Source organism: Molothrus ater, chromosome 3 (genome assembly GCF_012460135.2).
Source record: "Molothrus ater isolate BHLD 08-10-18 breed brown headed cowbird chromosome 3, BPBGC_Mater_1.1, whole genome shotgun sequence".
Classification (NCBI taxonomy): domain Eukaryota; kingdom Metazoa; phylum Chordata; class Aves; order Passeriformes; family Icteridae; genus Molothrus; species Molothrus ater.
Window position 1 is genome coordinate 50093913 of NC_050480.2, and position 12507 is coordinate 50106419.

The 12507-nt window shown below is 43.7% G+C and overlaps 1 protein-coding gene across 2 annotated transcripts in view; it reads left to right on the plus strand.

The window, feature by feature from the left end:
• The first annotated feature begins 994 nt into the window (after nucleotides 1-994).
• ARFGEF3 (ARFGEF family member 3) overlaps nucleotides 995-12507 on the plus strand; it is a 96688-nt gene continuing 85175 nt past the window's right edge. For both annotated transcript variants that reach the window (XM_036379416.2, XM_036379419.2), the window contains exons 1-2: nucleotides 995-1408; nucleotides 2485-2536. In XM_036379416.2, the coding sequence (XP_036235309.1) occupies nucleotides 1324-1408; nucleotides 2485-2536 (137 nt within the window). In that variant the 5' untranslated portion in view covers nucleotides 995-1323. The remainder of the gene's footprint in view (nucleotides 1409-2484; nucleotides 2537-12507) is intronic.

Sequence of the window (12507 nt, forward strand, 5' to 3'; positions counted from 1 at the left end):
TCTGAACACAGGATGAGCCCTTTTAAGTATTTGGACAAGGGACAGCCTCTGGAAGCCCAATATCCTATGGGAAATGTTATGGCTGATTTCACCAGGTGCCAATATCCTGCCTGGTAATTCACTATTGGTACTCTTCCAATTAGCAGTAGGAGACATAACTGCTAATACTGCCAGCTGCTACCTGGAATGCCTTTCTTATCTGCTGTCTTTTTCTTTTCATTGTCTGCTTGTTTTCTTGTCTCTTTTAAGAGATATTCTGCAAGAAGACGAGGACGTTGTAACAATTAAGCGATGCAGTCACAAAAAGGGCAACTAGCATATAAACTAGAGATAAGGCAGGGAAACAGCAAACAGAAGAAGGTAGGAGGTTTGGTGGGTAGGAAGCGTTCCGCGTGTGAGGAGGAAGATCTGAGCTAGTGGAGTGGCTGCTCTTTCTCCTGGAGGCTGGTTTGTTGGGGACATTAAGGTGTGCGTTCCTGTGAAGGCACAGACAGGTAGCTTAAGTCCTTCTGCACTTGCCAGCTAAGGAGAAAGGCACAGATCTCTCATTAGCCACTTATCTGACCGCACTGGTTGCAGGATATACCGAGCGCCGGCACTCACGCCGGTGCGCCGGCCTGGCTCCCTGCGTCCGGCCCGCTGCGGGAGCGGCTCCGCAGAGCGCTGCGGGACAGCGGGGCTGCGCTGCGGCAGCGCCGCCGGGCTCGGAGCGCCGGGCAGCGGAACCTGCCCGCAGGCCCGGGCTGCGCCAAGCGGCAGCAGCCGCAGCCCCGGCCGGAGCGGCGGGGCCCGAGCGCACACCCAGCGCCCGCCTCCCGCCGCCCGGGGCGGGCAGGCCGGGGCTGCCGGCGCCCCCCGCCTGCCGGTCGCCATGGCGACCCGCCCGCCCGCCTCCCGCGGGGCCGCCGCTGCCGCCGCAGGGCCCGGCTCCGGCGGCGCCGCCGCCGCTCCGCTCCGCGCCTCGTCCAGCCCCAGCGCCGGGAGGGAGTCCCTGCGCGCCCGCGGGCACGGCCAGGCCCGCCCCAGCCCCGCTGCGCCAGCGGCGCCTGCCCGGGGTGGGAGAGGAGGAGGAGGAGGAGGAGGAGGGACTCCGCAGCGGCAACAACTGACGTGTCCCCGCCACGGAGCTCGGCGTGATTCATCAGCGGCAGCGGGGCGGCAGCGGGGTGTCGCGCTCCGCTCCCGCCTAGGCACTGCTGCGGCGGGGACAGCCCCGGCACCGCTCCGCCGCCCGCGCCGCCCTCCTCCTGCCTCCTCCTCCTCCTCTTCCTCGCCGCCTCTCCTCCTCCCCCGCGGCTAGGCGAATATCCCAGGGGAGGCAAGATGGAAGAAATCCTGCGAAAGCTGCAGAAGGAGGCGTCGGGGAGCAAGCACAGGGCCATCAAGGAGAGCTGCACCTGGGCCATCGGTAAGGGGCGCGGGCGGCGGAGCGGAGCGGGGCAGGAGCCGCCGATGGAGCGGGTCTCTAAAGCAGGGGGCAGGGAGACCTCAACAAACTTGCTCCGCGCTAAGGAGAGCCTCCTTAGCTTAGCCTCCAGCGGCTGGGAAGAGAACGGAGCTCCTGGGCCGTTCAAAATGCCCGGGAGCTCCGCGCCTGCTGGAAGGGGCCGTGGCACCTGCTGCCGGTCCCGGAGAGCATCCCCGCCCTCGCCTTCCCCACCGCCTGCATCTGCTTCGTGGCTCTTGCGAGGCAGATATACGGGTATCAGTAGCTGTCAGTTTCCGTGTATGTTTTGGAGGTGCTGTCTTTTTCTTTAAAGGCCCCCTCCCTCCTTTAAATCATCGTAAAAACCATGCCGTACAGTTTTTACGCCGGCTTATGGAATCTATTTTAAAAGCTAGAAGTTTTGTTCTACTGGATTACATGAGCTCTTTTATCCTTGCAATATAATGATCAGTATAACGAGTTAATCTTTCAGGGGGGTACAAGCTTAGGTACATTTTAGCATCCACCCATTTTCTGAGATTTTTTGTGTCTTGAAGTGTTTTTTGACATTTCCAACCTGGAACATTGATCATCAGGACCCTTAATTTAAATCAGCATAACTGGGATACTTTCATTTGCTTTAAATTTTTGTGTTTTATCCATGCATAGCTACATTCTGTGGTAGATCAGACCTGTTGCTTTCTTATTACTGGCCCTTCATCTTGATGTTGCATGAGTTGCTTCATTAATTGCATGTTAGTCTTGCACAGCAGCCATGCCAGTATCCTCTATACTGTTCCAGTTTTAGTGGATGTGCTGCTGAAGTGCTGATAAGTGAAAGGGAAAATGGTACTCGATGTCTTCTCATTGGGCATGCAACGTCCTGTCAGATTTATGCAAAGCTTTGGCAGCTCACAGCAGCAGTGGTTGTTGTTCTGTCAAGTGGAGTAGGTGTAAACTTTAGGATCATTGGCTTGGAGGCTGTAGCCAGATGTGCTAACTGTGGCTGAACTCAGAAGTTTCTTTTAAAAGCCCTGTTGTTTCCTTTAATTATACAGAAACCTTGGATTCTCCCGATGCCACTATCAAGATACCACCATATCAGCTGAGGTAAGAACATTGAACTTGAGTTCTTTAGAGCTTGTGAGTATTTGTAAAACTGAAGCAAAAATTTTGAATTGAAAGTGAGGTAGAGGAGTGGGCTGCATCTATGTGATTTCTGTAGTTTTTAGATATACATATCTTGGCTGGTAGTAGTAGATAATTTTCTGATGAGTCCTTGGCATTTGGCCCTGGATGAAATGTAAGGAAATGTGTTAAAATGGGCATGAGTATGTATAGTGGTGACATTGGTTAGAAAGGAGGGCTCTCTTATGGGCTAAAGAGGTTCTCTGCTAAATTCCATCTTTCAGTAATAAGCAATGATGCTTCTTAGTTCTTCTCAGTGTGCTCTGTGTGTTCTTTTGAATCTAAATCAGGTTTTGTTACTGAAAAGAAATACTCGAGAAACTAAAAAGTTATATCATCATATAGCTAGGACACTGACTAGGAACTAAAATAATACAGTTTCTATGCCTACTTCTTCCTTTAGCCTGCTAGATTATGTTGAGTGAGCCTTCTTCCTTCTTCCCACCTCCATTTGTACACATATAAAATGGGAGAGGTGGCTTGGCCCTGATTTGTCTAGCTATTTAAAATCTCATTTTGGAAATTGTCATTGTTATGGAGTAGGTAAATAGGTAAAATTATTCACTGTTCTTTTTGACAGAACCATTAAGAGTCATCAAAGGAAACTAGCAAGTGCACTGTTTAAAACAAAAGCATGTTCTTTCATAGAGCTTAATAGTTGAGATATGAAATGCTTAGGCTTCCCTTCTTAGAGAATGTAATGGATGCTGAAAGACTGCATGCATGCAAAAACCACCTCAACAAATCCATGAAAGAAATTGATTGAAAGCTATCAGATGCAAGGTACCATTCTTATTCAGAAGTACCTTAATCAGAAGTGTTTGAGCTTATAAAGGAGGATATAGGAATGCTGCTGTATGTTTGGCTTGTCCTGTGATCCTCTCAGGTATCCTCTGTGAGCTGCTTATAGGGGGGGACATTTGTTTTGCTACAACATTACTTTCCTGGGAGTATTTTTATCACCTCAAGATTCCCTGAGGCTTCTTTCATATATGCTTTGCGAGGAAAGGTAGGGATTGAAGAACTAGTCCTTCCAGAGCAATCACCAAACAGGGAAAGAATAGGAGCAGTTCTTTTGCCACTCTAAATTCCTGTCAGCTGCAATCCGCAAGAGGCCTCAAATCAAATGGGGGATGGATGTAGCACAGGTCTGACATGACCAGTGCCAGACACAATGCATTTCCAGCACAGAATGGAAACAGCTGGATGACTGATTCTCAGTAGGTCCACTAGAATTATGTTTACTTGACACTGTGGCTGGAGAAAACTTGTCTCTTCACCTTCCCGTTTATCAGCCTCTAATATGGTGTGTGGTCTGTGCCTTTAGGTGCTATTGTCATTCCCTATGAATTGGTTAGCTAGCTGTTAACCACATTTCTTCCATTTCCCCTTGCCTACTATCTCCTTACAGAGGGGCCTTTTTCTCTTCTTCCTCCAGTGTTCTTAATGATGTATTTGTTTAGTTGGGGTATTTTCTCTACTGTAAATCCCCCTTTTTAAAGTAAAGTTAATACCTTTTCAGGTGTAGCAATAAGCTCTTAATTTTAGACTTGTCAGTAGCAATGCACTTCATTACTGAATGTTTTGGAAAATGAAAGGTACACAAGAGGATTTGGACAAAAGCTTTTGTTGTGGGATCCTTGGTAAGGCTCAGCCATGCAGCCTTAGATGGTGTGGGAGATGTTGCTAAACATACCCTTCACTCTCTAATAACAAGCTACTGCCAGGCTCCAGATCAGCACACTGGGCCACAGCTTGGGCTGGAGTTTGCTTGCATGATGTGCAAATTAGATAAAAGTTCTTCGCTTGGTATTTGTTAAAAAGCAGCACTGTGATGGCTTGGTTCCTAATGCTGGAAAAGAATAGCCTGGAAAGTCGAGCAATGCCTGTGACCAGAAACACAGCCAAGATACAGGATGGACATGTCTTGGCGGTGCCTCTTTTCTGCTTTCATCTTACAGCAGGTGCAGGTTGTATCAGCTGCTGTAACACAGATCAGCCTCTAGCTGCTCATCCAGTTGGAATCTTAATCTACTCTTCACACTTAGGTTCTTTTCTCTCTAGAACTGAAGAATGAAGGCTACTCACAAGAATGAGAATATGTAAACTGTATACTCACTTCTTTCTTATAAAATAAAAAGCCATTCTTTGCTTTTGAGACCCCAGTTCTAGATGAGTAGAGGTTCTTTGTAAAGTTGTCTTTTGTAAAATTGTGGTCCCAGTGTGATAATGGGGAAGACAAGGTGTCTCTGCTTTTCCTCAGACTATGAGCATTTGAGTTCAAGAGGTTTTTGACATGTATTATATTAGCTACATCCTTATTTCCACTGTAGTATTGGGTTAGACTGTGTTCTGTCATGTCCCTGACCTATCACATGGTTTCATCTTATGTTGGACTGGTGTTACTGAACACGAGGCAGACCACGTTACAGTTCCCTGATATCTGTGCAATTAACTGGGGACATCAGCTGTAGCATTTGCATAGGAGCTGTTTCCAGCAGTTATCTGGTAGCAGTTTAGATAGCACATGCCTGCTGTGTTTGGGAGCACCTTTTGCCGCAAGGGAGTCCCAGTGACTGACCATCCAGATTGGAATGTAATTCTTTAATTAGTTTCATAGAAGTCCGTTGGGTGTATCTTCAGGGAGCTAGATGAGACTATTTTGCTGTTCAACTTCCTTTGCTGTTAATTGGACTTATGAATCAAAATCCCCATTAATGACCTTGCATATTGATTCTAGTGAGGGTCATTATTTAAATGTCTCACTTCCTAAAGAAATACAAATCTCCAACAAACACAGAGTTTCCCACAAAGTCTTGTCAGCTCTGCCTTGAGATAGGAATATGTATGTGATTTTTCAGTACTTTTAACTTATGATCAGAGTATTGGGCAAGGGTGGGAGATAATAACAAAGATTAAAGTGGATCAAGATGGAAATGGCCTTAAGTCAGTTCAAGGCTTTGCTGTAGATGTTCCATGAATTCTTGAGAAGGGAGAGTCACATAACCTGTTGGTAACTGGCCTCTTGTGATCTGTCTAGTATGATGGTATTTGTCTCTGAATATGTGTTGTGAAAATTGGATATATACTAAGTGCTTAAGGAGGCTGGGTGGCTGACTTATAAATAATGAATTAGATAAGATAAATTGATGTGCTTGTGTTTTAATTGGTGAGTTGATCACATGGAAAATAGCTTTAGAGACCTTAGTGTTGTCTGCCAGCAAACAGTTGTTTGCTACTCAGTTGGGCTATATTCACTTCAGCATTTTCACATGGCAAATTCTCCCCTAAGGCCAGTACTATACACTGAACAAGGCTCTCTTCTTGGCTTGTTGTGATTTTAGACGCTGAAATATGAGCTATAAAAGGTAACTCAACAGACACAAGAAAATGAGCTTTGGAAAAAAAAAGTTTGATTGGAGCAGTTTAATGCTCATGAGGATTATCTACATATCAGAGGATAAAATAAGAGGCTAGACAGCAGTTGCCAGTCACATACTGCTTTGAAAAAACTTGGGCTTGCCAGAGTTTCTTGGAATGCATTATGTCATTAAGTCATGCCTTACAGGCTATGTAAAACTTGGTGACTTGCTATCAGCACAGACTTTGCTGGAAAGAAGAGATTGGTTGGGACTTCTGAAGGAGCATTTCTTTTTGGAAGAAATGCAAATTAGGTTTGCATGGCCAGGTTTTGGTAGCAGGAGGGGCTACAGCAGTGGCTTCTGTGTGAAGCTGCCAGAAGCTTCCCCCATGTCCAGCAGAGCCAATGCCAGCTGGCTTCAAGACAGAAGTGCCCCATGCCAAATCTGGGCTAGTCAGAAATGGTGACAACCCCTCTATGATAACAAATTTAAGAACAAGGAAAAGAGTTGTTTTGCAGATGTTATTGCTTCCAGAGAAGAGTGGGGTGAGAATACGTGAGAGGAACTACTCTGCAGACACCAAGGTCAGTGAAGAAGGACAAGGAGGAGGTGTTCCAGGTGCCTGAGCTCAGATACCTCTGAAACCCATAGTGCAGACCGTGGAGAAGCACCTATGCCCCTGTAGCTCATGGAGGTCCATGGGGGCACAGAGGTCCACCTGCAGCCCATGGAGCAGACTCACACTGGAGCAGGTGGATGCCTGAGAGGAGGCTGTGAGCCTGTGGGAGGCCTGTGCTGGAGCAGGTTCCTGGCAGGTATCTGTGGACTCATGAACAGAGGAGCAGGTTTCCTGGTAGGACTTGCATCCTTGTGGAGGACCCACATTGAAGCAGGATGTGACTCCTTTCCCTAAGCTGTGGCAGGAACGACGTGTGATGAACTGACCATAACCCATATTCCCTGCCTCCCTGTGCCTCTGGGTGGGAGGAGGGAGGACTGGGGGAGAAGGTGTTTAGGGCTTATTTTACTGCTCATTACCCTGCTCTTGTTTTGGTAATAACAAATTCAATTAGTGTCTCTAATTTCAGTCAGTTTTGCCTGTGGCAGTTATCTGGAGAGTGATCTCTCTCTGTCCATATTTCAAACCATGAACCCTTCATTATATTTTCTCTCCCCTGTCCAGTTGGGGAGGGGAGTGACGGAGTGGCTTTGGTGGGAGCCTGGCATCCAGTCAGGGTCAGCCCACTAAAATTCCTCTTACATTTTTCATTGTCCTTTTAAAAGTGATCAGTATTTCTGGAGATTACAGCTGGAAAGTCAGAAGTCAATGAGGAGCGGGGTCCTGTGTAATAACCAGTTCATGTCTGATTCTGTCTCTTCTTGCTTGTGTCCCAGGGTTAATCATGTTGGTGCTAGCTTTTGAGAGCAGTTTGTGAACTTTTTCTATAGTCATGGAAATGTGGGAAGGAGAACATTCGGGGATGAAAGTGGCAGTTCTACTAATTATTTTTTTTTTTTGGTATCTCTAGATTAGCATCTGACATAGTTCTTGAGAAGTATGCAGTTTATAATCTCCTAAATAAAACAACACAGCTCACTCATTTTACCTTACATGTGCTCAACAAGTAATAAAAGCAGTAATTGTGGTGTGATCATCACCAAACAAACAATGCTTTAGAGACTTTCAATCCACTTAGCTTTGCAGGTAATTCATCCACTTACAAAATCTCGGGTCTTGGAATGCATTTCACCTTCTCTATTGAGAAGAAATGTTTGTGATTTCATCGTTTATGTCTTCTCCCATCTCTTGATTTTTTCTGTTAGTTTCTTTCTGCTGGGAGAGAGTGGCTCGGAAAGCTGATACATACATAGCAGATCCCCTGAACAGAAGTAAGGAGTGGGGAGGGAGGAATAGTTATCTCTGAGGGCTTTTTGGGGGGGATGGTTTAGCATATCTCTCTCTATTTTACTCTTTCTCTTTTTTTAAAACAATTTGTTTCCTGCTCTTGCTGCCACAACCACCTGGCATTAGGTGCTCCTGTGCTTTCTTCCTGGATGTGACTGCTGGATGTGACTCATGCTGCTCAACCATTACATGGTCACTGTCTGCCATTCAGCAAGTGAATTATGAATTCCCTGGCAGGCAACTGGCCAAGAAGAGATTCTAGTGACAGTGTGGAGTACTGACCTGCATCTCCCATGCTGGCAGTTTACAGCCTGGATCCAGACTTGTGGGAGCACTTATGTAGTCCATTTGGTGTTTTGGATGGTGTACATGCATTGGTCTTGATTTAAAATTTTGCATTCTCAGTTCTAATGTTGAGGAGTAGATGGGGGAAAAAAAGTGTTTAGAAAGGCAATGTGCCACTGATACAGTATTTGAATCAATTTGCATGTTTAATCTGGAATATGTAAGTGGCCCTATTTCTTGTCCAATGGGCAGGTATTTTTATCTCAGCAAAATTTTGCACCTGGTCTGCGACCCCAAAAGACAGTGGTGTTGGGGAGGAAAGGGTGAGGGATCATCCTCAGGAGTCCCTGAAAACCTGTCAGCTGGGGTTGTGACTCTTGAATGTATGAGCAAAATTTAGCATTGTTATGAAAAAAGACACATGGTTTCTGTTACTCTTACTTGTGAGCTTGAATGAGGTTTGTTTCTTTAGTTTCAGTGGTATTTTTCTAAAAGAGCAGTGCTTGCTCTTTCTGAAACTAACTTACTGCCTTTCCTGATCTTCTTTGTATTAGTGAACCATAATAATCACCACTCCCTTGGGTCTTTGTTCCTTTTATAGACTCTTCCAAAAATTCATTCTATTTTGTGACAAAACCCCACAGTCTTGGCTGGGCTGAGGTTGATTTTCTTCACGGGAGCCAGTAGAATGGGAGTGGGGAGCAGCTGGGCGGGGCTGAGGATGAAAGCAGCCATAGTTTTAACTGTCAGACTTCTAACAACAAATGCAACTGAAATATTGACCTAAGGTTCTAAGGATGATAACAGGATAGCAGTATGTGTGTTTGTTTTAAACATTTGATCACTTTCAGTGCTTGCAGAAGAGTAGAAAATGAGAACATCATGAGGCTTTTGATAATTGCCTTAGAGAATGAAATATGGTTGGGGGCGGGAAGAGGGGTGGCACTGGAACTGAGGAGACTGTTTTCCTGCTAAATGGTGCAGGAAGAGGGGTGGCACTGAAACTGAGAGGACTGTTTTCCTGCTAAATGCTCTGCTCTGATCTTTGCTCGATGCTGTGCAAGTCATGACTTTCTTTGTTTTGAAAATGAAGGGGTGAGTGGGAATAATGAAAGTCTTTTCTCACATTTCCTTTATTTACATTCCATGAAAAGTAACAAAGCTGCAGGAAATTCACTACCTTTCATTTCCTTCAATGTTTGTTTGCTTAAGAAACTGAATATGCTGAAGTGCAGTGAGTATAAAATTACGTAATGCATTGCAAACATGGGGATATTTTTAGCAACCGTCCCTTGTCAAGATTTAGCACTGAACTGCTGTGAAAGTTGAATGGCATTGCAGATTACAGCGTTGACCTTCAAAATGTAACTAGTAATGACTGGAAATACACCTCATTCTCCTTTTTTTTCATCTGGTTTCTGTAACTCACAGCTGCAGTGGAGAAAATAAGGTAATTTGCAGGATGTCCATGTGATGATACCTCTGTGTCTCTTTTTCTGTTCCCTCAGCCTGCCTTTTTCCAGCATTGTAAAACTCCTCTTGATGGAAGCTTAATTCTCATAAAACACTTTATTTGTCATTTTGTGCTTAAAATTTGAAACAAAATGCTTTCACTAGACAAATCTTTAGCTTCCCTTCCAGAGTTACCAAATATCGGGAAGAGAGATTTCATGGAATAGTTTGATAAACTTTCAAAATTGTAAGCTGAGCAAGTCCAGCTTGTCACCTCATCTTCATACTCCAAATCATAATCAACAAAATCACATAAAGGCCACAGATTGCATTATGATTAAGACCTGGTGAGGTTTGATGTGTCATCAAGCTTTTTAAGAGCAGAATTTGCAAGTGACTATTGATACCTTATGCACAAAGGGCAAATATCTGTGGAGGTGGATGTTCTAGGGAGAGCAGTGAGAATGTGTCAGAGAGAGATTACACTAGAGCTTTGGAGACTGGAAGCATCTGATTATTATTTTGGCCTTGTCCACCTTACTTTAATATTGTGTAGAATCTTTTGCTGTCTCTCTTCCTCTCCTCTCAAGTAAAAGGACGCCTTATGCTTATAGGGGTTTTTTTTGGTTCTGTTTTGTTCTCATCTTGACAACAAGTTCCTATCTAGGAACTTTGTGTTTCTGTTAAAATCAAGATGTTATTAGCTAGTATAGCAAGGAGGCAAATGACCTCAGAAGTGCTCTCCAGCTGAGTGACTGTGCTGAGCTACTTAATTATGATCGTATGAATTCTATGGTCTTGGCTGCACTGGCTTGGCTGGAGGATTAAATTGCTCATGTTTGCCTTTCCCATGAGTAGAGCTATGCTGCTTCTGTAGTGGCAAATTCATTTATCTTAGAAAGGATGTAAATAAAAAAGATTATAAATACCGTTATGTCACTTCTTTAATACCAAGCAGTTTTAAATTGCAATCTCATTCACAATTCCAGGTTGAAAAAAGAATTATTAAAGTTCTAGCTAGGAAACTGTGTGAAATTACATTTAGGCATTATTCTGTTCTTTTTTTTCCCCTGTGTCATTATACATCCTCTGATAAGCAACTCATATTTCCCTGCAAAGGCAGGCTTATTGAACTGTTGGGTGAAGACTTTGTGTCTGGGTTTGAAAAGCAAAAGGATTGAAGGGAAGAGGGAATACATGAAAAAAAAAAAGAGGAAGGAAAAATTAAATACTGAGTTGGATGGAACTCTGAGAGAGAGCTGATGTCAGCAGCTGAGGTGAGAAAATTGGATATGGAAAGAAAAGGAACATTAACCATAAGTCAGAGAAGAAGCCTTTCCATTGTAACTGGATAAAACCAAAGAGTTTTGTGCTCTGTAGGAAGGAAAATAATGAGATTTTTAAAAAAATAAGATGCAAGTGGTGAGACGGAAAAATGAAAAGGCCTTCAGCCAGAGATTACAATTTCTTTAAAGGTGGAAGCTCACCGGATGGGTGCAAATATATGAGGCAAATCTCGTGACACAGGAAACATGCCCACAAGTGTCTCTGTGTTAGTGACTAACTGGATTAAAATCCTGGCCCTGTGGATGCAAGTCAGCATTTATATCTACATAGTTTGGCAACAGTCTCCCAACTGTTGTTTTTTTTTTTCCAGGACCTGTAAACTGCAACTCTGAGTGGTTGTTCATTCTTACATAGCACGGTAGCACCAAAGTTGCCTAATGGTGCCTGATCATCTTGTAGTGTCACAGTGTCATAAAGATAATTTGTTGTTTTATTTTTTCTTGAAAAGGAAGGTTCTAACTGGAAGGCTTCAGAATTTGTCTTTTATCCTATTGCTCTACTATTTCTCTAAGTACTACTGACAAACTTGTACTTGCATAGAGGTAGAAATTTTAGTGCTGGAGGGGTCTGTTGTAATCATCTGGTTTGACTTCCTGCATTGTGGAGGTGGGAGAACTTGCCTTGTATTTATATACTGTGGATTCCAAACCTCTCTCCAACCTGAGTTTGACTGTAATTCTCTTTGTAAGTGGGATGATAATATTTCTGCAGTAATCATTTCTCTAGAATGTGAGCAACGACTTAAATCTTCATTCTTCTTGAAGAGTTATTACTTGAAAAATGATGCATTTATTCCATGTCCCTAGTCCAGGTTTTAAATACTTTCATTATGCCTAAACTTGTTGGTGAAATCTTTTTACCAATGTTCTCTAAACTAGTACAGGAAAAAAGATTTATGTTTCTATTTTTATATGTACATGTGTTCATATATACAACACTAGAATTTGTTTTATGTAAATTAAATCATTCCTATTTGTGCAAGGACAATGTTTGCTTCTGTTTGTTTTACATAAGGGTAGCAGCTGTGGGTACTTGCAGAATTCTGAGAATTCGTCTCTACCAATTATTTTCTCATCATGGGCCAACTCTTCTTCTTGAATAAGTGATGCTAATAATATTACACTGTGCTACTCTGTTCTTTTTAAGCAGCCAAGATGGAGAAAATCTTTTCAATCGTTGGTTACTCTGACTATATGTCAGACTTTGGCTATGACTGTTATCCTGCCTAATAAACAGTGTATCAGAAAATGGCAACAGTGGTGAATCAAATTCTTATCTGTTCTTTGACTGGGCTGTGAATAATTCTGTGGAATGCAAACTGGATGCTGATAAGGCCTTGAGGTTCTGAATTTTGCTTCTCCTATGTAATTTTCAGCGGGAAGATAATGCAGAGAGCTGTCTTATTTTTAATCTTTAATTTTCAGGAATGGGATTTAAAATAGTAGGATTATCACCATTTGCATGAAGGGAAAAATGCTTCATTTATCATGCCCCTTTCCCTAAGTCAAGGAGGGGAAGGTGGGCTATGAGACTGTGTTCCA